Consider the following 26,747-nt stretch of genomic DNA (forward strand, 5'->3'; position numbering starts at 1 on the left):
TCTGTCCCTCTAAAGGTGGGGCTTCAACAACACACACAACAACTCCGTCTAACCTGGACGGGCGTGACAACAAAAAAGTCACAAAGGTACACAAACGTAATCCAGAGAAAACGAGTATAGAAGAAGTTCTTTAATTTAGCCACATGGGCTAGCGTTGGTTATTATTTACAGTAAGGTAAAACACTATACACAATAAATTACATAACATTGAAGATTTTAGACAGACGGGAGGTCAGTGGGTAACATCAGTAGGTCGTCGACCTCTTCCTGTAGCGCCTCTGCTTTCTCGTGTAACAGCATCTGAAACAGTCACCGGTTGCTTTTATATGCACTCATGAAAAACAAAAACATTATTTTTTATTTAGTGACCCCCCCCCCCAAACAAATGGCCACCAGCTAAATAGCAAAAGAAGAAATTATGATTTTACTCCATCTCCATCACCCACTTTTGCTGAGGCCACAATCTGATGGGCTTGTTTCTTATAGAGGTTATCCACGGTGCTGAACAGCACATTTGGGTCTGCGTTGGCAAGATGAGCCAGAGTCTTGTATCCAGCATTGTAGAGCTGCTTGGCACGGAACTGGAAAATGAAGGCAGACCAGATGTATCCTTATTCAAGTCAGGGTAGCATAGTGTTAGTGATGGTGTTCTCATATCATCAACACAATTTCAACACTACTGCTCTAAACATTTTCTCTTTACTGGCGTGTGAAACCAAAAGTATTCAATATTGAATCTATGGACTTTAAGCCAAAGAGTATAAAAGCTGAGTGAATTTTCACTTCTGCTTATGCAAACCACGGGGTAAGTAGTCTTGTACTTCTAGGAAATGATCTTACAAACTTTTTACTGGAAAAACACTTTTCATATCTTCATGTCTTACATACTTATGATCCGTGTCTCGTCACCTATGATCTGATCACATGACTGATTAACATGACCCGGGACGATCGTCAGTGCCAGGTGTGAACAAGGCCTTAGACTCATTGGAATCACTACACTTCCCTTTACTGTGCACATTTTGCATTGTATTTAAGTAGGACATCATAATATAGTAATATCTCATAATAATTAAGATAATAATAGCACACACCTCCATGACTCCAGCTACCTCCATCAGTGGGATGAGCTCAGCCTGCACGCAGTAGGTCAGCCTGCGTGTCAGCTCTGACAGGAGGGCTTTAAAGGCCCAGAACTCCTCCAGCTCCTTCAAGAACAAGTGCAGTGTCAAATGTGTACGTGCCTCATTGAACCACGACCCATTCACAATCTCACATTCACAGTGCCTCATTGAACCACGACCCATTCACAATCTCACATTCACAGTGCCTCATTGAACCACTACCCATTCACAATCTCACATTCACAGTGCCTCATTGAACCACTACCCATTCACAATCTCACATTCACAGCCCTTATGTTTATTAGGGAGCCTGCACAGGCAGTGAAGAGTTGCCAGAAAAACAAACATTTGTTTGGGGGGGTGCTCAGACCTCGGTGAAGTGCAGCACACAGGAGCAGAAGGCTGAGGCAGAACTGAGCTGAGTCTGGACAAAGCCCCTGGTCAGCTGGAACCTGTCGGAGATGCTCCACAGGTTGGTCTCCCTCAGCAGGGAATAAAGCACCAGAGCCAGGTACAGCCTGCTCACCACCACGGTGTTCACACACTGAGACACACACGAGGGACCAATCAGGAGGAAGCACGCAATGATGATAACCATTCAGCCTTTAAGCCAGCCAATTTCACTGCTCTTTTCAGGAACTTTCATTACAAAGAAGAAGCACTTGTAGGACAGCAGGCAGGAGATGAACGCACCTTCCTCACACTCTGTCCAGCTGCTTTTCTAACCAGGAAGCTCTCGGGCACCCCAAGAGCCGCTGCCATTTTCTGTTCGGCAGCAGACAGCTTTGTAAACTGATATAGATTTAAACAAACAAAAAAACACAGACATTTTCAGAAAGGATCTACAATTGATTTATATGTTCCATATCTAAAAGCAACACATCAATAGCCTTTTTTTTTAATATCAAAATGGAAATTGTAAAGAATTCAAAGAAATTCAATGAAGTCTAAGAGCGCTGGCCGCACCTCTCTGAAATATATCATCCAGTCTGGCTTGCATTGGGAAACCATGTCGTAAGGGGTGACCAGGTAGACCAAGTGCAGGAAACTGTTGAGCAGTAAACCCTCCAGACCTTTTGCCAAATCTTCGTAGAGGACGTCACAATAGCTTAAATCTATAGAGCCTGTGGAGAAGATGAGGAACAAAAAGAGTATGTGAAGCGGATGAAGACACAACTCAAACGCACTATACAATCAACTGTTTATGCTACACGAACAGTTCGTTTTTAACTAAATATCACAAAACATTAAATATCACAAAATAAATTATTTTCACACGCTCTGAAATCTCACCTTTAAATGTTGCTCGGCCAAGCTTGGTGATTTGCAACATAGCTTTACTGGGTACATCTGATGTAATGAGCCCCTTCTGTAGCAGGATTTCTATTGACTCCTGTGTGAGCTCCCTCAGACTCTTCTGCTGACAAACCTGACATTCCTGCACACCGAGTAACGTCCCAGACATGAATTCTAGGACCTGCTCGACAGTCTGGGTTATCTAAAACCAAAACCATGCATGAATTACATCTTTGGGTGAACTGACCCAAGAAGGTTGAATTGCTACAGACTTTTGTGGTACTGTTTTGTGGTACTGTGGTACTGAACACTTACATTAAGGCCAATGAGGGAGAGGATGAGATTCATAAGTCCTCTATTCTCATCATGGAGAAGGTTGCTGTAACAGTTCTCCATTGGTGCAGACACTAGCTTCTTAGCCTAACAACAAACACAGTGTACAAAGTTGCTCAATATCAGAGTTATAATGGCAGGATGTCTCCAGGATTTTTAACTTTCCATCTTTTAAAGAATGGCGCTACTGCAAAAATGAACGGAAGCAAAACCAAGCAGAAATAACCATATGAAGTCCATGTGCGGAAGTGCATACACACGTCTGTGAATGGAGCCCTGTGGTGTGTTTGTACAGCTACAGAAGGGCTGCTGACAGTCACCTTGTCCTTGTCTTTGTCCTGCAGGATGAGGATACTCTCGCCCATTGAATCAATCCCAGCACGTCCTGCTCTTCCCACCATCTGCTTGTACTGACTCCTCTTTAAGAAGTCTGCGCCCACGTAAGGGGAGCGGAGTATCACTCTTTGGCACATACACACCAGATTAGGATTAGGAAACACAGTGACTGTTAAATACAACCTCAGCATTGCTATGGATGTCCTACCAACTACATCATAACTGCCGTGATGTTAGCCAAACTATAAAAATGTCCTCCACACCAAAATCTTGTTCTCCATCCAACTACATAAGCCCCGTCAGGACTGCGGGACGCCTTAACGTGTCTGACCTGCAGGCAGGCAGGTTGATGCCCGCGGCCAGGGTGGAGGTGCAGGCGAGGAGGCACAGCACCCCAGAGGAGTAGGCCGCCTCCACCAGCTTCCTCTCATCGCTGGTCAGGCCACTGTGGTGGTAGGCCAGGCCGTAGGGCACGGTCTTCTGCAGCACGGGACACAGGCAGCCTCCTCCGCTGTCCTTCAGCTCGGCCAGTAGGGCAGCTTTCTCCTCCTGCCTGTGCCTTAGGAAGTCTCTGACAATGTTCACAGAACAGTGCGTTAATGTTTGCGATGCTATTAAAAGGCTCAACATAAATGCACTTCAAAATTGTTTAATTGTACCCTTTTTTCTATTACTTACTTGTTCAAATACTTGCAAATCATACCAACTATGTTTTCACAGTTCTTCTTGGTGGCACAGAAGATCAAACAGGACTTCTTTGGTATTACTTCAGTAACCAGAGCAATAATGTGATCTGGATCCATCTTCTGCATTGCACTGGAGTACTAAAAAACAAACAAACAAACAAAAAAAAAACATCAGATCATGTACATCAAACCTGCTTGTTCACTCCAGACCGACCTCCTTTACCTTAAAAGTCAAAAGTCGAGAGAACTTGAGGCAGTCTTCCTCCTTCGGGTAAATTTCATATATCCCATCCCTGAGTTTGACATATTCTCTCAGCTGGACCTGACGAAGCAAAATTGAGGGCATCTATGACTACGATGATGCTTCTGGTTGGAATTTGTGTTCTCGCCACAAATTGTTAATTACTTAAAGGTGGTATTTACAGGTCTGAAGTCACTGGTATAGTTAATTAGTTAAAACAGTGGTATTTACAGGTCTGAAGCCATTGGTATAGTTAATTAGTTAAAACAGTGGTATTTACAGGTCTGAAGCCATTGGTATAGTTAATTAGTTAAAACAGTGGTATTTACAGGTCTGAAGTCATTGGTATAGTTTTCAGCTTTTAGGAACTTCTGGAGATCTCCAACATTGCCCAAGGTGGCACTCATTCCAATTATCTGTGTCCTCTCTGTTAAGAACAAACAAACATTTGATGAATGCTAAAATAACTTAAAGTAATACTAAATGAGAATATTAGAGGATTTGGAAGGCCAACTTACTACAGACATATTGTACTTTTGCCAAAGTCATTTCAAGAATTGCCCCTCTGCTGCCATCTCCAAGCATGTGGAGCTGAGAGGAAGTTAATAAAGAGATCAGTCATATGTCACTTTATAAATAGGTTGTTCATAGCACGTAATAAACTGCAGACATTACACAATCACTACTATAAGAACTCATCATAAAATTGCAACGAAAATGTGTTACAGAGAGGGAAAATGCAAGGTCTGGCAATAAACCACTGTTCCCTAATAAGAGGAACTTCGTACCATGGAATGTCACATTCTTGCATGTCTGGTTGAATTATTCACACTGCAGTACAGATTATGCTTGATGGTGAGGGTGAGTCGCTGTGCCCCCACACTTATTACCCTTTAGCATAGCTGCAAAAGCCACCTAAAAGATTTCCAAGGCAAAAGTGCTCTCAGAACACTAACATTTTTTTGTGTCGTGCAGGAAACAGACTAAGCAATGGATGTCTGCTGCCATTGTTGCCTGCTGGAACCTTGAGTTGTTTTTAAAAGGTTTTACTATAAAGCAACTAAAAGGCAACTTGTTCTAGACTAATAGACATTAGGTGTGCATAGCAACATGAAGAACTTTGGAGATGTGGGGGCAGCGTTACGCAGCAACTCATAGTACGTGTTGTACCAAGTGTACTGACTGAAAGGGAAGAGTTTTGGCTTTTTACTTAAAAAAAAAAAAAAATCCTTTTTGCAGAAACAAAACAGCACATTATCAATAAGCATCACAACCTCATCAACCACGACCAGCCCGATACTGTCCAGGCGCTGTGTCTCGATCAGTGAGTTAACGAGGCTGTGGCCCTTCTCAATTGTGGCAATGTAAACACAATTCTTGGTTCTTCTTTTCACTGGAGGGAACCTTCCTTTACTCCCAGCATACTCCTCCACCATAAAGTCCAACTCGATACCGAAGCTGGACAACCCTCGAACCTAAAGAAAAAACACATTTAATCAGTATTCAGTATGCTGATAGCAGCGAGTTAACTGCATTTGAATTGTTCCTGCTGTTTTGTTTACCTTTTCTTGCACCAAGGATACATACGGCAAGATAAGCACAGCATCCTTCTTTTGACAAAGAATCTCCTTGAGAATAAGGATCTCTGCAACCAGTGTCTTCCCACCACTAGTCGGTAAAGAGTAGATAAGGTTCCTTCGTTGTTGTACCGAGTCCAAACTCAGACATGCCTTTTGCCATTCTGAAACAGAGGGAAATGGTGCCAATCTTATTGATTACATTATTCATTTATTGAGTCAGGTGGGTGGGGAGTAAAAAAAAAAAAGCCAAGCAGTGACTAAAGGTTCACTAAGAACTGTAACAAAGACATACAGGTTCTATAACATGAAGAGACTGAATTAATCACCATACAACTCCTCGATTCCCTTCAGTCTTAAGATCAAATCCTTGACTTTGGATGGAAGACCAAAAAAAGGACCAAGGTCTCCTTCCATGGAAACAGATTCAATGGCCTGCATGGCAACATTAATCTCTTCATTCATCACAGCTTCCTTCTGTAGAACGCTCATGGATATCCTGTTAGATGAGGCTGCATTTTCCAGCATTGCCCTCTTCAACTGGTCTTTCATGCTTCTTCTAGCATTTGGAGCTGACTTTTTGCCGTCTGTGCATGCATTTGTGGACGCGACCGGTTGCTTTGAGCGTTTCACATCTGGGGTGGAAGTGCTTTGCGTGCAGAGAGTGGGACGTTTGATGTTTGACGCATCTTGTTGAAATAAAAACTGGGAGCTTGGTAAATCCTGGGAGCTTGGGAATTCATCTGAGAAAACAGAGTCAGTGAGAACACCCTCACATGAGTGTTTAATGTTTTTATCCCTTTGCGGGTCCAAACATACGTTGTCATGATCCTCCATTTTCTGTTCCGCATCTTCAAGTTTTGCGAGGAAGGAGGAGTCATCCATGATGCTGTCATATCCGTCGAAAAGATCTTCATTGTCACTGTAGTACTAGAAAACAATTGTATGAATGTCACTGTTCCCCCCAATGCTGAACCACACAGCTTTTAATAAATCAAGACAACTGTTGCCCAAGGAATTTTACGAAATATATGACTGAGGTTATATGACTGAGGTTACAAGTTACCTGCTCTTTGACTGCCTCTTTCTTCATTTGCTCTATGTAATTTTGCTCAGCTTTCAGGTGACATTTACCAAGCAGGTCACTGGACCGTTTCTTGGCTGGAGTGAACTCAGTCTTCATGCCGTCCCTTCTTCTCCTTTTGGACGACCAGGAGTTTCGTCTCACAACTATTTCGGATGCGTTGTCCACGTCGGTGTTCATACCTGCTGGTGTTCATAAACACTAGATATGTGGAGTTAGATACTGCAGGGATTACTCATGTATAAAAGTGAGGTTGGAGATTAAAGGGCGCATCGCACCTACGTGTCTGACCCATAGTGATACCAGCTACAACACAGGCTTTACTGACATTACAAAAACACACTCGAGTGTTAAATGAGAAATGCAGAAAGTGCAAACAGCGCTAACTAAATACACATGTAGCCGAGCTAGGTGGCTAGCAGCTTGTGCTAAATTGTCAAGCTAGTTTATTGTTGGTAGTCAGACGCTTTTTAAAAAATAGACAGCTGTCCAATTAGGAGCCGGCATTTGTATCACGTGACCGGAAATCGCGACACAAACTTTTTCCGACCTTTTTATGGTCTAAAGTACTTTAAATGAAAAAAGAACACACATTAATTTAAGATATTGTGTTTTTTTTCTGGAACATTGTACACATGTGTTACACAAAATATGTGAAAGTTTACGCAAAATACGTGTAAGCCGCACCAGTCCGCCAGGGGGCGGTAAGTAAACACGTAGCTCATGAACCCTAACGTGTTTACGGAGGTACAGGGAATGTCACGGTGAAGCTTCACTTCAGAACAATGATCGTGTTTAGACACTACCGCATGCTCTACTGCCTGTCCAGGCATGGGCTCTCCTCAAATATCTCAGGTGTGTGAGTGAAATGTTCATTACTTTAGAACCAGCTGTTTTGTCGTTGTTTAGCTTGATCTCGTTCGCAGTCTGGCTGCCTTTCATGGTCTTCCATGTCTTTGACTTGGAGACACTGTAGGACCAGATACCCAGTTAACTCCCTAACAGTGTTGTGACCTAAACCTGCTATTTTAGAGGCATAGTTTCACAGTACCGCTGGTTTGCAGTTGCTTAATCCTGATTGTGTTATTTCTGTCACACAGCGCCGTGTCTTAGAGGTTTCGCCACCACACAAGAAGAAGCCAAAGTAGATGATATGGTAAGTCAGTAGATGTTTCTGCCTAATGTAAAGACTTTGCTTCCATCAGCCATAAATACAGACACCAAATTAGTGATAACTCAAGTGTTTTCTGTCAGCCCATTAAGATGGAGAATCCATTCAAACAACCTGAGAAAAGATGCACCCTTTGCTCTGTGTCAGTGGATTTCAGAAATATTCAGGTAACTTGATGCACAATTCAGCACCTTCGTTGTTTTGTTCAGTACTTCAGATATCAGCTGAGCCGTAACATTTGAATGTCTTTGCAGTTGTTATCACAGTTCATCTCTCCATACACAGGCAGAATCTATGGCAGGCATATAACAGGTGAGGGTGGATTGTTAAACTATCTCCAGATGTTATGGTTTTTGCCTTTAAGTGAAATAACTAATTTAATGCAACTCTTATAAAGGCTTGTGTGGTCACAAACAAAGGGAGGTTACAAAAGCAATCAAGAGGGCTCGATCAATGGGTGATTATGATTTTCCTTATACCTTCTTTAATTTTTTTTGTTTGTGGTAAATTGATTTTGTCACCTAAAGTAGTATGTCTAATGAAAACTGTCCTTCCAACAGGCTACATGTCGGTGACACTGAAAGATCCACAGTTCATGAAAGATCCCAACGTTTGCAACATCAGACAATTGGACTAAATTCAGGCTCAAATCTGACAAGTCGTCAGTCTCTGTATGTTTGTGTTCAACAGCTGAATAAAAATCGAACCAAATGTATTAACCTCTGTCTTTCATTGGCACAGAAATTTGTTGAGTGAGAATTACTCAAGTTACTTTTCAAATGAAGCAATTTTGCTGGCTACAGCCTGTTACATTGTTATAACATTAAAAAAAGGCTGGGGGGCTGGCACTTACATTATATGTAATTTAGTACTCCACCATTGGGTTATAGTCAAACCAAATATACCATATAAAAATAAAAGTATAGCAAAAGATTTCCTTATTTTAAGGCTTTAATAATCAATGTTTAGGTAGACAGGTAAAGAGATTCATGTTCTACATCTGGCTGGCATGTTCAATGTTAACAACAGCTGAATACACATTGTACTGACAGGACAATTTTACCATATGATCTCAGAACAGAATTAAATGGGATGTCGTCTAAACGTAGCACGAACCAGGTCATAACTAGCGTTCCTAAAAAACCGGAGAATTACGGTCAACTTGGCTGTTCATCTCCACGTCTTCCTCAGACCCACTTTTTGACGGTGAGTCACTTGTATCCATAGTTGTGGTCTTCCTTTTATGCCTATGAGTGATACCGGTGGGATATTTCCCCTTTAGTCTAGGACCTCGGCTCACGTTCCTCTTCCTCTGCCCTCGCTCCAGGACCACTGGCAGCCTGGTGGGGATGTCAATTCCATGGTCAATGCTGCAGCACATCTCTAGGGCCGGAAAGCCCTGGACACTCAGTGTTTGCGTCCGCAGCGATGGCGTATTTGGGAAAAGAGCTTTTAAAGCTGCACATAGTAGTACATTCTCCTTGGGTTTTTTTGGAGTAGGGCTTTCCTTGGCTAAAATCAAAGAAAGCACAATTATGCAACGATTCACTGAAAGTTTATGCTCTTAACTGATGAATTATGCAACAAAATCTGTCGAGTATCACAGCCTCTTACCGTCGGTCTCCTGATCCTTTTCTTTTTGCTTTCTGATGGCCTTTCTGAGCCCAGTGATCTCTGCCTGCAGCTCTTCTACTGAGCGTTCGCTGCTTTCTACTTTGTAACATGCAGTCTGGAGCAGGACGTTCAAGGACAACATTCGTTCTTGGGAAAGTTGCAGAGCTCACGGTTTGTAATTTATAAAAGAGACCAATACTTGCCTTCATTTCATCCAACAAGGCCTCGTTCATGTCATTGACCTTCTCGACCTCTCTGAGATCCTCATCCGAAGAGAAGAATTTGGCTCTAAGGACATGGAAGAATAAAACATAAGTAATGCTATACAGAACAAGAGGCTTGGGAGATTATTTTAAAAGAAAATATCAAGTACCTGTGTTTTTTAACAGCTTGACAGTGGTTTAAAGAAGGGCACATGGCCGAGGCCCTCCAGTAGTCCTGCTGGTCCAACATACCCAAGTTGCTTATTGAGATGGGGATGCTACTGTACTGCCTAAAAGTACAGGAATTACAGCGAATTCACAAATATCAAGCTTGTGTAATAAGAAGTAGTGCCTCTGCCCACCTGCCATGCCATATGAAGGCTGAGTATTCCATGCGGTGAGTGGAGCCTGACTGTGTAACCTCTGAGGGTGTTAGCAACAAGAAGATAAGTTCCTGATATGGCAGAAGCTTTCTCAAATTCTGATGAACCCACTGCTCCTTTAAAGTCATTTGCTGACTGGTGTTTCTCCGTTGTCTGTACCATCCGATCACATTCTCCTTTGGCCAAAAGAAGAAAATGTGTTATTGATGACGGACTTTATGTATTCTTTACACATTTTCATCAAGTGTGGCATGTTGCAAAGTGAAAACAAAATCACAGTACCTCTCTGAAATCTGACAGAATTTGCCGAATTTTTTCTTTGTCTACTTCACAAGCATTATTGTAGAAGCTTGTAGGAGAAAAACAAACATGAAATTATTGAGCAGTGAACGATTACGCAACAAGAACTGAATCAAAAGTGCTGGAAACGCTCCACCTACCTATGAATCCTTCTGCAGGTAATGTGTTTTTGAACATCTGAGAAGTAAAGCACCATGCATTTCACTTTATGTTAAGAATCTGGAATGGTAATGTATTTATGTACAGCAAAATGTCAGTTATTTAGGACACAAGTGTGGTACAACTTACTTATTGTGTGTACAAACTGTATGTGATCCGTCTGGGAATCTGTTATTTTGCTCTTCTCCTCCCCTACACTCTCACCAATGAAGAGTCCCTCCTGTTTCACACACACACAGATGTTAGATGTTGACAGATGTCAGTGTGAACAGCAGCTAGCTAGGCTAGACAGTCAAGCTACTTACAACATCACAGTCACTATTCAAATGCTGAAACATTAAAGAACTCAAAACGAAGCCAGATATTTGCACGGTGGTACTGTATTCCTCCATGTCTTGCGTTTACTTTAATATGGTTAAAATAATTTAATTGTTCTCAATAAAAACAACAACTGGGTTCATATTAATCCCAGCTCCTTAAATCTTCACAAACTTTTCTGCGCATCATCTTTTTTTCTACGATCTGGAGCGTCGTTGAGCACATGTTTCAGTGTGTCGCCCCCTCGTGGTTCGGAATGGCAATGACCTGTTAGGTTTAACCTGACCTGTTTGCTTAACGTTAAATAAATTTGCTTAAGGTTGGTCCAACGACCAAGTCAAATGCAGTAATTGTTTAGCTAAATACAGTTTTGATACTCTAATCCTAAATGTTATATTGCTATTATTATTAGCTCACAATTGCCAATTTGGCGCAAGCAGTTTGCCTTTGAACGCAGACGAACCCACAGGTTTGTCCCAGACCATGGCCTGGTTCCAGGAAAAGGTTATGGAGTAGAAGTTTTTACATTTGATAATGTTTTTAGCAGGATCTTTGATTAAAGGCACACAAGGATTAAAACTAACAACAGCTACACTTAACTGACCGTGCTTGCAATTTCATTAGACAACTACCCGACTCTGTTTCTTCTCAAGGTAATGCTGTATTGTTTTCGACAGTGGGAGGCGCTATTATATCACGTTTCCATTTTTTTAAAATAGTGTACTTGAACTTTGTTATGAGTCAGTTGAAATGTCTTTTAGAAAACACTTTATTTGTAACATCAGTCTCAAACGACTGGAATGAAGACTGAAAATCATCCTGGTAAGCGATTGCTCAAGACTTCGTGTTATTGTTCAGGGGAGGTTAACATACGTGTTCCTACACGGTGGTGTCGGAACAATCTGATAAGGAGCTTTTTGTTAACGGAAATACAATATAAAGAGAAATACAAGCTTCTATAGTTTCTCTTATTCATAATAAACGTCTCGTGTTTTAATCTTATGTCGTTGCATATTGCTTTTGCATATTTGTGTTGTTTTAATGTCAGGCGGCAGGACATGCCAAACCTTAACACCTTGCAAGAGGTTGAAATGGATTTTGGTGAAACGAAATAAACTGTTTCCAAGATGACAGAGCGCATTAACACACGTGCCGTTCCCCCCCCGTTCCTTTCACGCCCAGCCGACCCGGTCCCGATGGGCGCGAGCTGACGAGGGTTCGGAGGAATGGAGGGGCAGTGGGGGCTCGCGCTGGTGCTGCTCGAGGTGTGGCTCTGTGTGCTGCTGGGGCTCATCGTGCTCCCTGCCATGTTCGGGGTGTCTCTGGGCTTCACAGACGCCTACATTAAAGTGCTGGTCAGAGTACTGGAGGTAAAATGCCATTTGAAGCAATGATGCCATCGCTTATCTGACTTTTTCTATGAATATCATTAAAATGATTCCTAAAAATCTAGCAGCACCGAACCACAGCTCCACTGTCTCTCAAGTGATTGCATATCGAGTTGCAAGTCACTGTATTGTAGTTGGTCTAAGTTTAATGGCCATACCAGCTAAGCAATGGGCTGCATGTGCTTCGAATGTGTGTAAAAGGTCGCCCCAAAATAAACTTGTTTCATGAACAGTGGGCCACTCTGAGGATCCAGAGGGCACAGAAGATTCCTGCAGTCCCCTCACATATACCCGGTGGTGAGTACTGTCTCCTGGCACAATGCCAGCACAGAGTAGCAGAAGCAGACAGATGCTTTATAAATATATAAACTCAAAAGTGTTATATATATTTACAGACTTCTGTGAACAGTCTTCATTGCAAACTGAAGTTTATATCGCCAAAAGTCTGTGTCAAGTCAAGTAAAACATTTTAAAAACACAGCCAGTGTTCAATATTATATTAAACAATTCAGTTACATTCTAAAATTATTCTTTTATTCTTTATTTTTCATGTCTTCATTTTTATTTTATTTTCTACATTAACTAGAACATTTCTCAGTATAAGTAATATACAGTTAATTGAACTGAGTTGTTGTAAGTCACTGGTTTCATCATTGTGGTTGGACAGCTGACATTTAGATTTAGTGAACTTTAACCAGCTTAGGACATGGCATTGATCAACTCTAGAGACATTATTTATTTGGAATCTACTGAAGGACACTATAGATCATTAGCATGTTATATTAACAGTCATTAGCATGTTATAGACAAGCGTTATTTTACACCAGTCAACTCTTGGCAAGTTTTATTCACGAACCATAGTAGCCCTGACCAAAACATTATTTCATTATTAGTTTATTTTTTTTAAACTTGAGTTTAAATGATCTTGTTAGCCACTGATTTTCTGACATTCAGACTGTAAGAGTAGTTTTAGTGCATGGAACATCACAGAAGGACTGCATACAACAGACTACTGAGCCTGTAATTCATTAGCTTACTAATATAATTTTCTACTAAAACGTTATTGCATATATACCATATATACTCTAATAAATACTGTATACCATATTACATATGTATTGCAACAGAAATGCAGAGACTAACTTGTCCCGTCATGAGAAAATAAGTGTTTCTGCGGTGTTGACTTTCAAAAAAACGGCCCCCCCATTTCAGAGCTTATTCAGAGAGACGACGGCTCTATGGAAGAGGAGATCGGGGAGCTACGGCGCAGTCATCCACGTTCTCTCGTCGGGGGAAACTTCACGCTGTGCGACGCCTTTTATTTCTCCAAGAAGGGCATAGAGAGCATTGTTGAGGACCAGGTCACTCAACGCTTCACGTCTGAGGAGCTGGTCTCCTGGAACCTGCTGACTCGGACAAACAACAACTTCCATTACATCAGCGTGCGGGTCACCATCATATGGGGCCTGGGCGTGTTTATTCGCTACTGTGTCCTCTTACCCCTCAGGTCAGTCTCATATGACCGCTGACTTGGTCCCTTTATTAAACCACATACCTGTCTACTTCACCTAATTCCTTAAGTTGATTTTGTGTATACGTGTGTCTGCCTATGACAGGATCAGTCTTGCTGCTATTGGACTGAGCTGGCTAATGATCGGCACCACACTGGTGGGCCTGCTGCCCGACAGCAAGTAATATTCTGCTTTGATAAATACGCTCTCGAGGATTATGCATAAAGATGTGTGTTGCAAGAGCAAAGTTACAAACCAATGTGCAATAAGAGATTAAACTTTAACGTGAGCGTTTTCAATGGTTTACTTTCCGTCAGTGAATGAATGCCTGCGGTTATATAAAGTGGAACATTAGGAGCTGGACTATGTATTAATGTTAACCTTTAGGAGCTGGACTATGTATTAATGTTAACCTTTCTGTCATCGTCAGTGTGAAGGACTGGATTAGCGATCTGGTCCACATTACGTGCTACAGGATCTGTGCTAGAGGCCTGTCAGCCAAAATTCACTACCACAACAAGTGGGTAGCTGCTTCATCTCTGTCTGTCTCTCCTCTTCCTCCTCTTCTTCCTCCTTCCTCTCCTTCTTCTATATTCTGTCTAGTATTTCTTTACCTTTTGTAACGGTTTTTTATGATTGCAGAGAAAATCGTCCGAAGAAAGGAGGAATTTGTGTTGCAAACCATACATCTCCAATCGATATTGTGATTTTGGCTAATGATGGATGTTATGCTATGGTATGTGTTCACGTTTTTAGTGATTGTTTGGTATAACTACTACTGCATTCAACACAATACTGTATGCTGTCTGATGCACTGCTGAAATAGCTTAAAATGCACATGTTAAATCTGTGGGTAGGTACCATTTATGGTATACAGTATGTATCAAGCGTGTTGTGAGGAAAGTGGTTGAACACAGTGAATGAAACCTTTGGGCAGCTTGTGTATCAGTGGCCTCCTCTCTCTCTCCATAGGTCGGGCAGGTTCATGGTGGCTTGATGGGGCTCATTCAGCGGTCCATGGTGAGATCCTGCCCCCATGTGTGGTTTGAGAGATCAGAGATGAAAGATCGCCACTCAGTGGCCAAAAGGTGACATAACACATAAGAATAAAGCTCAGTGAAGAAAGCAGCCCAACGGTGGCTGTAGTGCAGATTCTGTCTGTGACATAGATAAACCATTCAGATGTTACATGACTATAGCCAGTTGTGTGGGACGCCTTCCATTTTACCACTAGCTTTCATTTCTATTTCACAGGCTAAGAGATCACGTTGCTGACAAAACCAAGCAGCCCATTCTTATTTTCCCAGAGGGTAAAATGCCTTTTTTTGTGCCAATGTGTTTTGCACTACTGGAATAACAACTTCTGTTGATTGGCTATGTGAATGCACTTAGCAATATGATTATACGTGAAATGATAAGATTTGCCAAGATGATAAGATTATACGTGAAATGATAAGATTATGTGAAATGATAAGATTTGCCATTGCAAGTACAAAAAAGTGTTATATGGGCACATCCAGAGCCGGAGTGGCTAATCGGGAGATTCGGGAGGATTCCCGATGGGCGGGCTCATGTCAGTCTCTAGTTTGGGCCGATTGGGAGGGAAAAATAATTTTGGGCCGGATTTGGACATGAAACTCCCGGGCTGAAAAAGTGTCCCACTCCGGCCCTGGGCACATCACAATAGCAATGAGTACATTTAGGTCATCCAGTATACATATACCATATACAGAGGTGGTCTTTGCATAGAGGCATGGCTAGGCAACTGTCTTGGGCCCCTCCAACTGCAGCCCACTGTAGGGGCCCCCTGATTAGCTAAATTATTTCTCGCATATTAATGTTGATGGGCCCCCTAGCTAAATTCGCCTTGAGCCCCCAAATTGCTAAGTCTGCCACTGACCATATACCACACCTGCCCAGTCTTTTCCTTATGGCCAAGCACTGGGATATCCAGCACTGAACTGCTGCATAAGCAATCTGGCACAGAAAGAAACGCTTGGAGCATTTTCCCAGGAATTCAACTTAATTTGACTTTAGGTTGGACCGGAAAGTTGTCATACCGAACCATTACTGCATAGTGCACTATTCTCTATATTACAGGACAAGAGAATTTTAAAATAAAGAAATAAGTATATACATGAAAAAAAAACAGAATGCTTACACTGCAAAGTTGAGAGGCACAGTTTTAATTAGGCAAATGTCACTCCTTTGGTTTGAAGCCAAATACGTTCCTTCTCTTCTTCTGCAGGAACCTGCATTAATAACACATCTGTCATGATGTTCAAAAAGGGAAGCTTTGAGATTGGAGGCACCATACACCCAGTAGCAATAAAGGTATTTTAATAGAAACATACTAACTCCAGCAGGGTATTCTGGGCAATCCTGGCTAGATCTCATACGGCTTTACTGAGCCCCGCCTTCCTCTCCCAGTATGACCCCCAGTTCGGAGATGCTTTCTGGAACAGTGCGAAGTACAACATGGTGGCCTACCTCTTACGAATGATGAGCAGTTGGGCCATCGTGTGCAACGTTTGGTACCTGCCCCCTATGAGCCGACAGGTAAGGCGGAAGCAGTGGTCACGTAAAATGTTTTCACATTTATACTCATTTATTTTTAGAGTGTATACATTTATATTTTTACACTCTCTTGTTTGACCTTTATACTCTTTTCTTAGGATGGCGAGGACGCTGTTGATTTTGCCAACAGGGTGAAATCGGCCATAGCACGACAGGGGGGACTGGTTGATTTGTGCTGGTGAGAATCCATCCATATTTATACCTCCTTTAGTCTGTTTGTCACTTCTCGTAAAAAAGGTGAACTTGTGTCTTCCATAACTTAATAAAACACATCAGACCATTTGTCTAAACATAATTAATACTTATTGCTTGACTAAAAAGACTTTAATGGGCAATTTCTAGACTGTTCTTGTAATATTGATTTTTTTTAAAGGTAAGTATAGGCTAATGACTGAGTGGGTTGTGTTATAGGGATGGAAGCTTAAAGAGAGGGAAAGTAAAAGAGTCTTATAAGGAAGCGCAACAGAAGATGTACAGCAATATGATTGTAGGACACTGAAGAGACTACCCTGCTGTTCCTGCACATCTAGACAAGGTGTTGTAGAAACATCCGGAAGCCTACAGTCTGAGGTGAAACCAAATGGTTCTTGGGGTCTGCTTTTTAGTATAGTGTCAGGCCTACTTTGTATTTTTAAATGGTCCCTGGAGCTCATATGACTTGTGATAAAATGCTTGAGAAAGTGGGAAACGCTTTTGTCAGCTTTGCTGGAGTGTTCATATGAGCGTGTCAGTGAATTGTCATAACGTGACAGTCTTAATGAAAATTATGTTTTCATTTTTGGTCTTTGTACTTTGCTTGTGTGATGTTCAGTCACATTTACTTTTATCTTCTTAGCTGTTACATTGTTCCCTCTGTTAAAATGCCACTCTGGTTGGCCCTTTTACGTTATTAGACCACTAGGGGTCACTCTAGATCAAGAAAGGAAAAACGCACCAAGACGTGAAACGACTGAGAAGTCTCCAACAGACTTGTGTGCAGCGTGTGTGCTTTCAAAAGTCACAGCTGCTAATCAGTGTTATCATTTCAAAGTGTTGAAGAATTTCTTTAAACCTGTGTGATATGATGTAAACTTAATAGTATGCTTAAAGTACACTAAGCAGTATGTATTTGCAATAAAACATGCTGACACTTTAAATGCGACTGACCTTGTTTGCCTCAGTCATTAAGGAACACTGCATATTTTGAAATCAAATTCATATTTTCATAGTAGCTTAAGAAATAAGAAATAGTGAATAATTTTCAAACTTTTGAAAGACGTGTCTGTCATGAGTGTGCTGCTAATGATATTAAGAGCATAATTGACTTCTTGATTGCAATATTATTAGCTCATTTTACTCACAGCTCAATTGCAACGCCTGCCATTATAAGCTCATTAGAAACAAACGTTTCAGAACAAAAACTCAGTGCCAAAATTCTCAAAGTTTCCTTGCCAGAGAGTGAAACAAGCTGCTTGGGTAAGTCCGAACAGCCAGAAGAAACGGAGTGTGGGCAATACATGTTTACTGTGACGGCACTTTAATAAAGAAAGCAGAGAGTGTGAAATAGCACAGACTTATTCTCTGGCACAGAGAGATGGAGCAGGCTTAGGTTTCATGAGTCCCCTCTCTCTTCCTCTCTTTTCCTCTTTTTTTCTCTCACTTGCCGGCTTACATCCAGACCATCCTCAACCCCTGGGGCAGCACTGGGCTTTAATAACAATCCTGCAACTTAAATTGCTTGAACAGAAATGTTTGTTCTCTCCTAACAGGATTGTGAATTATTAATCGGATCTGAAGCTGATTTCATAACCCGATTGTTGAGGTGGGATTCTGCGCGAGCACTGCTCCGGCTCACCATTTACTGTGATGTATGTGTCTGCACATCTTTATATCCAATTTAATGCGATTCAGATAGATTTCAAAGAGACATCATAAAAAGCACAGGAGTGACCCCTGCAGGGCTCCCCCCATGTAGACTCTCTATGATTACCCACCAGGTCCTCGTGTTTTGATTAGATTTCCTTGATTTCTGTTTTTTTGTCCAGATGTGATCTATACAAATGCAATGCCAGTACACTCAGTAAATATGAATAAATCACTAAATTAGATCATTTTCCCAGAGAATGTAGTTCAAGCCAAACATCGTTTTAAATCACAGTTTGCCTGGACACAGAGTGGCTTACCCAATCAGAAGGGTAAATGACCCTGGCTCTGCCCTGGACCCACCATTAGTTAGAGGAAAATGTTTTTTAAATACATTGTTCCACAATCCTTCCTGCGACTCTAGTGGACCTTCTTCACTAATGTAGGAGATTGTGAGGTACGATGCGTCTCTCAGGGAAAAATCAATAGAGGAGCATTGAGAAAGATCTCAGCACAGCCGCCCCCCCACACGCCAGCAGCTCCCACACCTTGACGGCCCTTAATACCTGATTGTGCTCCACCACACCACCCCATTAAATGCATCTCGTAGAGTCGAGCTGTAAATGTTAAGTGTTCGCTAAGGAAGACCGTTACTCATGCCCGGCTTGATTTTGAATAAGAATCTGTTCATTTTTACAACTCAATGAATCATCAACTTGTTAAGTGTGAATCATTACCATCCTAGCACAGCTGCTGTTGGCATTACGTTCAACGTGGGATATTTCTGATTAAGCCAATGCATGCTATTTTAAGTTTTATATGCTATGCATACTTAATAGGTTAATAAGTAGGCCTACACATCCCCCATACACACTCTCTCTCTCTCTCTCTCTCTCTCTCTCTCTCTCACACACACACACACCTATCTATCTATCTATCTATCTATCTATCTATCTATCTATCTATCTATCTATCTATCTATCTATCTATCTATCTATCTATCTATCTATCTATCTATCTATCTATCTATCTATCTATCTATCTATCTGTTTATATGCACACACTCTTGTTTAAACACACAAACTTATTTAAACATATTTCCAGTGTACTATTATTGTATCCAGTCGGTTTAAAACTAGTTAACGTATCAAAACTGATAGCCAGTGTCTGAGAAGTCCAATTTTCTGTAGCAAAACACGTCTCCCTATAGTGTGCACTTTCCCTGACACTGGATACAGTCAGGCCTGACTGGAAAAAATGAATTACAAAGAGTCTACATGGTTCAAATGAAAGGGCTGAGCACATGACTGCCGAGAGGATAAATAATCCAATCAGATGCGTGTGCTCAGCCTCCACGGGGCTCCGCAGACAGCCTCTCATACCAGAGCATAGCAGCAGCCCACAGACACGGCGCAACACACTACGGCCCTGGAGTGGCTGACCCAGCTACACACTGCAAGTGTCTGAAATTCCCTAAACACAAAGACGTTTTGCCACAGTGAATCCTCTTGACTGGCCGGTAAAGTTTAAACACTAATAATTCACCACTATGAATGAAAATAAATGAACAACAACAAAAAACAATAAATTAAATCAGTTGTACTTTAGTTATGTTACATTAAGGGCAGTTCACAGCCAGGAATTAAACTTAAAGCACTTTACACACACACACACACACACACACACACACACACACACACACACACACACACACACACACACACACACACACACACACACACACACACACACACACAAAATGAAACTACATGCAGAAGCATTTGTGCAATGCACACCTCATTATTTCTCTGTAAAACAGAATAATATTTCCCAACAGTGTTTGCCGAGTCCCATTTGTGGGAATTCCAACACATTGGCTCTGGAATACAGGGTGTTTGTTCCAAATCTTGTGCTCATTATACTGAACTATAAGCATCCAGGAGGGAGAGGTATAACAGCGGCTCGTTTGTGGCTCTGCCTGATTAACATAGCTTAATGAAACAGGCTATAATTAGGCCGCATTGATTTTTTTTTCCTTTTTGATTGAGCTACGATGGAGTCCGAACTTCTCTGGGTAGAGAGCTGATTGATTTGCGGTAAGATTCCATGCTATTCAGTTTGAGAAATAATTATGTTCTTATTTAATTATCACTAGCTTCTTTTTTTTTTTTTTACAACGGAGCCCTTATTGCACATTTTTGTCTCACTGTTGCAATGTCATCTCTCTTTTTTGGTATATAAATCTGTAGATTTGAAATTGGTCTAGTTATTAATAAAACAAACCCTTATAGATATCTCATGAAACAAACCATTTTTAACTATTTATCATTGCTCAGATATCCTAAAACCCACAGCACACTAAAAAAGTTTCAGTACCTCTAAATTTGAAAGTTTTGCTTTTGAATCCATTTTGAATGGAATAGAATGGATTTTAAATAATATTAAAGGCTAGAAAAACCAGACCGGTCTAAAATAACTCAATAGGAACATGATCATAAATGGTTGCCTGTAGTTTTCTGTGACGTGAGACACATTTCTGTGGTGTGAGACACATTTCTGTGATGTGAGACACATTTCTGTGACGTGAGACACATTTCTGTGGTGTGAGACACATTTCTTCTTTTATTGACAGAGTGGGAGAATTTCACCTTGGATTTGAGGCGTGTGTGTTGTTCAGTGTTCCAGGCATTTCACCCTTTGCCGTGATTGCTTTTGTTTGCGGGTCACCTCCTATCTGTCGCTCCAACTTTTCCAATTTGTCAGGACTTGTTATATGAAGACAAAGGCCTGCTGACGTGGATCCACAGACAAGCAGCTCTGAGCAAATGTACATAACGCCATAAAGGGAAAGAGGCACAATGCCACTGATCTAGAGTGTTCTGCTCCTTCATGGTTTCTGAGCAATGGGCATCTTTCCCCGAACAGATTTCATAAAATTCACTCTGCAAGTTCATCAAAATAAATAATGAAATAAAGGCTGCGGTCCATTAATAGAAAATTATCCAGCCTCATGATTAATTGCATTAAACTTATGAAAGTGTGTTTTTGTACAAATCAAGGGGAGGAAATGATGGATGAGAATGCATGATGAATGAAGAACACATCTGAACTAAATGGAAAGGGTACTCATCCGTTCTCACTTCACAACTAATGATAAATTGAGCATGTCATGCCGAACAATACATGCAGAGCCTTAAACCGAATCCACACTTGAAATCAGGAAAGGACAGAAGCAAGGTAGTTTCTGCACCAGAGTTGAAGTGTAAATTAGGGCAGATTGCTCGGTTTGTTTTGGCCTGTTTTCCTATCGTGTTTTAAAAGGTAATGGTTGGAGTTTACTTTACACATTTGAATTTATCTTCATGTTTAGAAATAGTTCTAGCTATGTTTATGATTACACAGCTATAAGGTACAAGTGTCTATTCGCTACAGCCTACAAGTAATATGAAAATGTTTATAAAATATTTGTATACAGGAACAGAATGATATAAAACACCGTTTCATTCCTAATGTATCCTCACCTCAGGTAGTCTAATGAATCCTGTGTTTGTTCTTTCTTTACACATAAAATAATTTATCAGCTTTTGAGTGTGCTCTGTGATTAAATATATTTTTTTATAGCTGGTATTCTTCCTAAGATTAAGGCAAACCCTACGCACTGGCCAGATATGCATTCATAAATGTTTTTTATTCATTAATTAGATTTGCAGAACTTCTGGAATATTCTGAGCCAAATCTCCATTTTGAAACGTTTTATCATTATTGAAATAGACAGTTTACTGCAGTTGCGGTAGGTACAGCACAAGTTGCATTTAATGTCTCGTTAATATATTTTATATGTTCACTCAAATTTCTATGTATATGTGTTTTGATGTTGGGTGGTTCTCTAGTGAAAGTAAGTCTTTGCAGAAAGAAAGAGAAGAAAAAATAAGATCAAGCACTTTGTTTGTTGAAAATTGTACTAATTGACAAGCTGCCAAAGTTACAGATGATCAAATTCATATTAAGATTTCATCTGGCCCTGTTCCAGGCCACAGTGTGTGTTGTAAATAATATTGCCATCTGCGAGGTGCCGACAGTTGGGAAATAAGAAATCACATGAAAATAATTAATGCAGAGAAGATAAAGGAAGCGGTGTGTTCATAAACACTCGGGTTCATTGTGAGTCGATTTTCCTTTTCTTAATGCGGTCCACCTAGAATGAATCTCACATGCTAATACTATATGAACTGTTCATTCTGCTAACTGAGGATTTGTTACTACTGCCAAAGTGGTTTATTGTGAATACAAAAGGACTATTTTGTTAATGATAGCTTGCTATGATTGCTAATGAGGTATAATAACAAATTCGGTGATGATTTTTAATTTGAACGTATGTTCACGCACACGTTTACTGGACAGACTGTTTCATTCTCAGCAGCAGAGATACAGAGCAATGCTTTCTGGGACATCATGGGAATATCACAATGGCAGTCACACTGTCTATGTATCACGTCAGGGCCAAAAGCAAGCGATGCAAGTGATATTGAAATGCACTGTGCAATTTCATTTTCTCCAAAGAGGGGTGAAAAAAATAGAAAGTGAAAATATCAGCTCGTTGGAGCAGCACGTTACAAGTTCACACAGAAATGAATATTTTCTTTAATTTCCATGCATGCAATGGGCTTTGAGCCCCAAGACAATGTTGATGGATGATGTTTTAATGCTGCTGAATGTTATTTTTACTGAACAGGGAAAACTATAAATTTTTACTTCATTGCCAATGATCGTGCCCTATGCATAAAACTGCGGCGGGCCCGTGTTGCCCATGACTAATCGCCTCTTGCAGCAGATGTTACTTTGCAGAAACCAATTCTTCAGATAAGATTTGCAGAAGATTAATTGTCTACAGCTGTTTCATGGCCCAGTGCAATCTTAATACATTTATGATAAGTTTAAAAGCTCGCTAGACGCAACACACGCTCCCAAGTGAGACAGCGGGGTAGGAAGGGGGGGGCTTTATTCCTACATCTGGATTCACCTCCTCCATCATATTCATTATTGCCTTTATGCAAGGCGATGGGGGCTGCACGGATTATTATTGTGCAAGGTGCGGTTCCAGCCCTCCACCCTCTCCTTTATCCTTTCTTTCTTTTCTCGTCGGCCTATATTTTCTCTTCTTTTTTTTTCTTCTTTTTTTTTTTCCCCGGGAAGGAATTATTCAGATCTGTGCAAATGAGATGTTTCCATTTCTTGCCCCTCTGGGTGGAAATTGGAAGTGACCCAGTTTGACCCTCCTCTATTAATCGTGGCAAATTGCAGCAAATGCACAATCCAGTCCGGGATGATGGTACCGGGTCCCCCCAATGAGCGCTTAATGAGGGAGATATGACCCAGCTGCTTCCCCTCACCCGCACTAGTTAAGAACAATCACAATGTTACGACCCAAACCAGGGGTCTTATCAAGTGGCTTTACATTTTTGTCTACTGACGACTAACCGTTGCCCCTGGCCTGGTCATAAGCCAAATGTTGCACATGTGCGGGGTGTTATTTAAGGAGGCCTTTGTGGTTCCTGGCACAGTTCAACAGAGCAGCAGTGGTGAGAGAAACACAACAGATCCCCTAAGGAGTCTGTGTATTTTTCAACACATTACCTTAATAATCTCTTGGATGAATCCTTTTTTTCCCTTAATCACAGGATCCTTCTGCTCACGTTCCAGCCAAAATCCAACCGTCACTTGTATTCCTGACATAGTCATACGCTTCCCCCATATATCATGTGGCCAATATGATGGCTACTTGTGATAGTTAAGGAATTCCTAATGATGATGTAATGCAGCTACTACAATACGCAACGGTTGTTATTTGAGGTGACCTTGGTGTTTATAAACACTATAGGTGTTTATAAAACTATGAACCTCCTACCTCATCAACTAATCAGGTAGACAATACTGCTCAATAATGAGTTTGCTTCGTGCTTCCTGTTTATTATATATATTGGCACATTGATTTCATAGAAGTTTTCTGAATTTCTCTATCACCCATAGTACCAGTATACTCACGTCAATATGCATAGTGTAGAGAAGTGTCAGTAAGGAAAGTGGGTCTCCTCTGTGTTGGCTACTGTACATTGAAAAGGGACATAACTCAGGGAAAAAACTGGACATTTGAGAAGTACATGTGCAATTTCATGAATTTATTAATTGTTTACGAATACGTAATATATAATGTAAAAACTGAATTACCCTGTCACTTAAAAACCAATTAAAATGCAATTGAAAATTCCTTAATACAAATTTGAATTGTAAAAAGTGCTAAATAGGTCCAACAAATTTGGTATGTGAAACAAACAAAGAAAGAAGTTTTAGGACAGCATGTGCACCTAAGACAAGGTGGAACCCACAGGTCTGATACGACCATGGGGACATACAGCGAGTAGCTATGTAGGTGATCTGCCCCACCATGTAGGTGATCTGCTCCACCATGTAGGTGATCTGCCCCACCATGTAGGTGATCTGCTCCACCATGTAGGTGATCTGCCCCACCATGTAGGTGATCTGCCCCACCATGTAGGTGATCTGCTCCACCATGTAGGTGATCTGCCCCACCATGTAGGTGATCTGCCCCACCATGTAGGTGATCTGCTCCACCATGTAGGTGATCTGCCCCACCATGTAGGTGATCTGCCCCACCATGTAGGTGATCTGCCCCACCATGTAGGTGATCTGCCCCACTATGTAGGTGATCTGCCCCACCATGTAGGTGATCTGCCCCACTATGTAGGTGATCTGCCCCACCATGTAGGTGATCTGCCCCACATGCTCCTGTTCTGCAGATCAGTCTCATGATAACCATCATAGGACTCCAGGCTCCTGGTTATTGCTCCCCAGAACATTAAAGAGCAATAAAGCCCAACTGAGTATTAACTGACAGGTAGGCCATAAATAACACGCTAACCTTGGGTAGCGCTCTGATTCAACGCCACCTTGTGCATTGAACATGACTTAATATGGTGTAATAAAACAAAATGTTCACTTCATAAATTTGTATGATTTATGTGGGGAATATTAAATTAATTTAACATTATTAATATGCAAACACATGAAACGGATGTAGCTCCTTAATGTTCATTTATTCTAATATGACATATACTTCATTAGTGATTGGTTGCTTTTTCTTTCTCTCCTTTGTCTGCAGTAAAAAAGAAATAATTAAGTTAACAAACTTAATTATGTGGCTTCTGCACAAGGTTTGAATCTCATTTCAGAATGACTTTCAGCCAGTGCTGTCTTAGTATATCTTAGTACCTCAAATTGTTAAAGTGGTTAAAAGAGCACGTTATGGGTTTTTTTTCTGCACATGAACTTTGGGAAATGATGACCGATGTTATGTAGGATGCTCAGCACATCTGCCACACTCGGGCGTCCGGATCTCCTGCGGTGCGGAGCCCCCGGGGGTGACAGGAAGACGCCCCCCCCCCTCCCCATCCTCCATCATCATTCCCCCAGCACACCTTCCCTGCCCCGCGCGCCAACAGATAGCTGTCACGTATGAAAAATAGGATGCCTCCTTAACAAATGTCTCATTCTCTGCAGATTATTTACTTTTAATGGGCAGGGGATGAGAAAAGCACTTAATATGTGGTCGCGAGGGCCGTGATGTATGGGGTCACCCGAGCTGTGCTGGCACCACAGTTTGCTCTTTTCTAATAAATCTATCAAGGCCTGGAGATTTTGTGTGGCTTATAACAAATTGCGTTATAAAATCCCTATTCCTCTCACCAAAGAACTACTCGGTGCCTCGGTGTCTAATGCATTGTGTTTGTAACTACCTTTGGGTCAATCGCTTTAGATACGTGGTGTTAAATACAACTAGAATTTAATTCATAACTGGTAGTTGCATGTATGAGTGTTCATGTGTCAAATCTATTTCTAAATGTACTTTTAATATTTAGAAAAAATACCCGGCTGTTAAAGTCAGGTCACACTGAGTTGGTAGGTTTGTGTGGACTGCAACTGAGCCCAGTACAATAGTGTTTTGACTTGTTGTGTAACTCTTATTTGTCCTTGTTATGTCATTGCAGTATTATGATTGCAGAACAACATTTTAATGTATTTAGCTCTTAGATTATGAGTTAATACCTTCTATTATTCAGCCTTCAAATGTTTGATGATTAACGTGTGGAAATTTTCAATTGTGTTATTAATATCCTGAATGATGGTAATATCAAACATGGTAATATCAAGTCCCACATAAAGACAATGAGATGGCTTCTATCATTTGTCTTATTTAAATAACAAATGATAACACTTTATTTCAATTCATAAAGAGATTAATTTTCCTCACATTTTGAGTACTGACTAATCAGAGTAATTTCACCACAGCTTAATAAAAAACCCAAAATCTGCCATCAATCTTCCTAAAAGAGCTTTAGTGGATGGCTAGCCATTTAAATGTGCATCCCTTTTTTATCTTTTTCTATAACCCCTGAAAATTATCTACATTTTTGCTGGACATTATTCATCTCAGACACGTCACTGATAATTGTACTGGATGTAATATAAGATACAGCACTAGTTGTACAAATTACAACACAAGTACACAAATAACTTTGGTGTATTTTG

General features: G+C 41.0%; 4 protein-coding genes across 8 annotated transcripts; 2 read left to right on the forward strand and 2 right to left on the reverse strand.

Annotated features, from left to right (window-relative positions):
• Positions 1 to 115: 115 nt before the first annotated feature.
• On the reverse strand, positions 116 to 7,145 carry helq (helicase, POLQ like). 4 transcript variants are annotated; one of them, XM_076979422.1, is made up of 19 exons: positions 6,956 to 7,145; positions 6,660 to 6,878; positions 5,923 to 6,523; positions 5,579 to 5,757; positions 5,291 to 5,491; positions 4,535 to 4,607; positions 4,346 to 4,443; positions 3,999 to 4,097; positions 3,768 to 3,913; positions 3,421 to 3,660; positions 3,074 to 3,215; positions 2,736 to 2,840; positions 2,418 to 2,622; positions 2,091 to 2,248; positions 1,818 to 1,916; positions 1,495 to 1,668; positions 1,095 to 1,208; positions 447 to 581; positions 116 to 300 (listed from the first exon to the last, which is right to left on the reverse strand). In XM_076979422.1, the coding sequence occupies exons 2-19, from the start codon at positions 6,855 to 6,857 to the stop codon at positions 217 to 219; spliced, it is 3,051 nt and encodes a 1,016-aa protein (XP_076835537.1). In that variant the 5' UTR covers positions 6,858 to 6,878; positions 6,956 to 7,145; the 3' UTR covers positions 116 to 216. The 4 variants fall into 4 exon arrangements, with proteins under 4 accessions (XP_076835537.1, XP_076835538.1, XP_076835536.1 ...); XM_076979423.1 differs by having other exon boundaries at positions 2,418 to 2,562; positions 6,660 to 7,145; XM_076979421.1 differs by having other exon boundaries at positions 6,660 to 7,145.
• Positions 7,146 to 7,373: 228 nt separating this feature from the next.
• On the forward strand, positions 7,374 to 8,563 carry mrps18c (mitochondrial ribosomal protein S18C). The gene is made up of 6 exons (XM_076979429.1): positions 7,374 to 7,532; positions 7,778 to 7,833; positions 7,932 to 8,015; positions 8,103 to 8,160; positions 8,246 to 8,305; positions 8,409 to 8,563. The coding sequence occupies exons 1-6, from the start codon at positions 7,463 to 7,465 to the stop codon at positions 8,483 to 8,485; spliced, it is 405 nt and encodes a 134-aa protein (XP_076835544.1). The 5' UTR covers positions 7,374 to 7,462; the 3' UTR covers positions 8,486 to 8,563.
• A 224-nt stretch (positions 8,564 to 8,787) lies between these two features.
• On the reverse strand, positions 8,788 to 11,036 carry abraxas1 (abraxas 1, BRCA1 A complex subunit). The gene is made up of 9 exons (XM_076979428.1): positions 10,813 to 11,036; positions 10,637 to 10,727; positions 10,489 to 10,525; positions 10,331 to 10,397; positions 10,028 to 10,224; positions 9,836 to 9,955; positions 9,666 to 9,750; positions 9,463 to 9,577; positions 8,788 to 9,360 (listed from the first exon to the last, which is right to left on the reverse strand). The coding sequence occupies exons 1-9, from the start codon at positions 10,897 to 10,899 to the stop codon at positions 8,984 to 8,986; spliced, it is 1,176 nt and encodes a 391-aa protein (XP_076835543.1). The 5' UTR covers positions 10,900 to 11,036; the 3' UTR covers positions 8,788 to 8,983.
• Positions 11,037 to 11,115: 79 nt separating this feature from the next.
• On the forward strand, positions 11,116 to 17,442 carry gpat3 (glycerol-3-phosphate acyltransferase 3). 2 transcript variants are annotated; one of them, XM_076979427.1, is made up of 14 exons: positions 11,116 to 11,478; positions 11,587 to 11,647; positions 12,008 to 12,195; positions 12,447 to 12,510; positions 13,426 to 13,720; positions 13,830 to 13,904; positions 14,155 to 14,244; positions 14,367 to 14,460; positions 14,697 to 14,812; positions 14,979 to 15,034; positions 15,973 to 16,058; positions 16,155 to 16,283; positions 16,400 to 16,479; positions 16,713 to 17,442. In XM_076979427.1, the coding sequence occupies exons 3-14, from the start codon at positions 12,052 to 12,054 to the stop codon at positions 16,798 to 16,800; spliced, it is 1,317 nt and encodes a 438-aa protein (XP_076835542.1). In that variant the 5' UTR covers positions 11,116 to 11,478; positions 11,587 to 11,647; positions 12,008 to 12,051; the 3' UTR covers positions 16,801 to 17,442. The 2 variants fall into 2 exon arrangements, with proteins under 2 accessions (XP_076835542.1, XP_076835541.1); XM_076979426.1 differs by lacking the exon at positions 11,116 to 11,478 and having other exon boundaries at positions 11,494 to 11,647.
• Positions 17,443 to 26,747: the final 9,305 nt, after the last annotated feature.

Source organism: Brachyhypopomus gauderio, chromosome 18 (assembly GCF_052324685.1).
Source record: "Brachyhypopomus gauderio isolate BG-103 chromosome 18, BGAUD_0.2, whole genome shotgun sequence".
In the NCBI taxonomy this organism is placed as follows: domain Eukaryota; kingdom Metazoa; phylum Chordata; class Actinopteri; order Gymnotiformes; family Hypopomidae; genus Brachyhypopomus; species Brachyhypopomus gauderio.

Coding starts and splice junctions, on each gene's coding strand:
- helq (XM_076979422.1), bottom strand. CDS start 6,857: ATGAACACCGACGTGGACAACGCATCCGAAATAGTTGTGAGACGAAAC. Junction 4,608..5,290: donor GGCTGGTCGTGGTTGATGAG/GTTGTGATGCTT, acceptor ACTTCCTCTCAG/CTCCACATGCTTGGAGATGG. Junction 3,661..3,767: donor ATTTGCAAGTATTTGAACAA/GTAAGTAATAGA, acceptor GAACATTGTCAG/AGACTTCCTAAGGCACAGGC.
- mrps18c (XM_076979429.1), top strand. CDS start 7,463: ATGATCGTGTTTAGACACTACCGCATGCTCTACTGCCTGTCCAGGCAT. Junction 7,533..7,777: donor GCTCTCCTCAAATATCTCAG/GTGTGTGAGTGA, acceptor TCTGTCACACAG/CGCCGTGTCTTAGAGGTTTC. Junction 7,834..7,931: donor AAGCCAAAGTAGATGATATG/GTAAGTCAGTAG, acceptor GTTTTCTGTCAG/CCCATTAAGATGGAGAATCC.
- abraxas1 (XM_076979428.1), bottom strand. CDS start 10,899: ATGGAGGAATACAGTACCACCGTGCAAATATCTGGCTTCGTTTTGAGT. Junction 10,398..10,488: donor ACCTGCAGAAGGATTCATAG/GTAGGTGGAGCG, acceptor TTCTCCTACAAG/CTTCTACAATAATGCTTGTG. Junction 9,578..9,665: donor CCTTGTTGGATGAAATGAAG/GCAAGTATTGGT, acceptor GTCCTGCTCCAG/ACTGCATGTTACAAAGTAGA.
- gpat3 (XM_076979427.1), top strand. CDS start 12,052: ATGGAGGGGCAGTGGGGGCTCGCGCTGGTGCTGCTCGAGGTGTGGCTC. Junction 14,245..14,366: donor AAAATTCACTACCACAACAA/GTGGGTAGCTGC, acceptor TTATGATTGCAG/AGAAAATCGTCCGAAGAAAG. Junction 16,480..16,712: donor GGACTGGTTGATTTGTGCTG/GTGAGAATCCAT, acceptor GTTGTGTTATAG/GGATGGAAGCTTAAAGAGAG.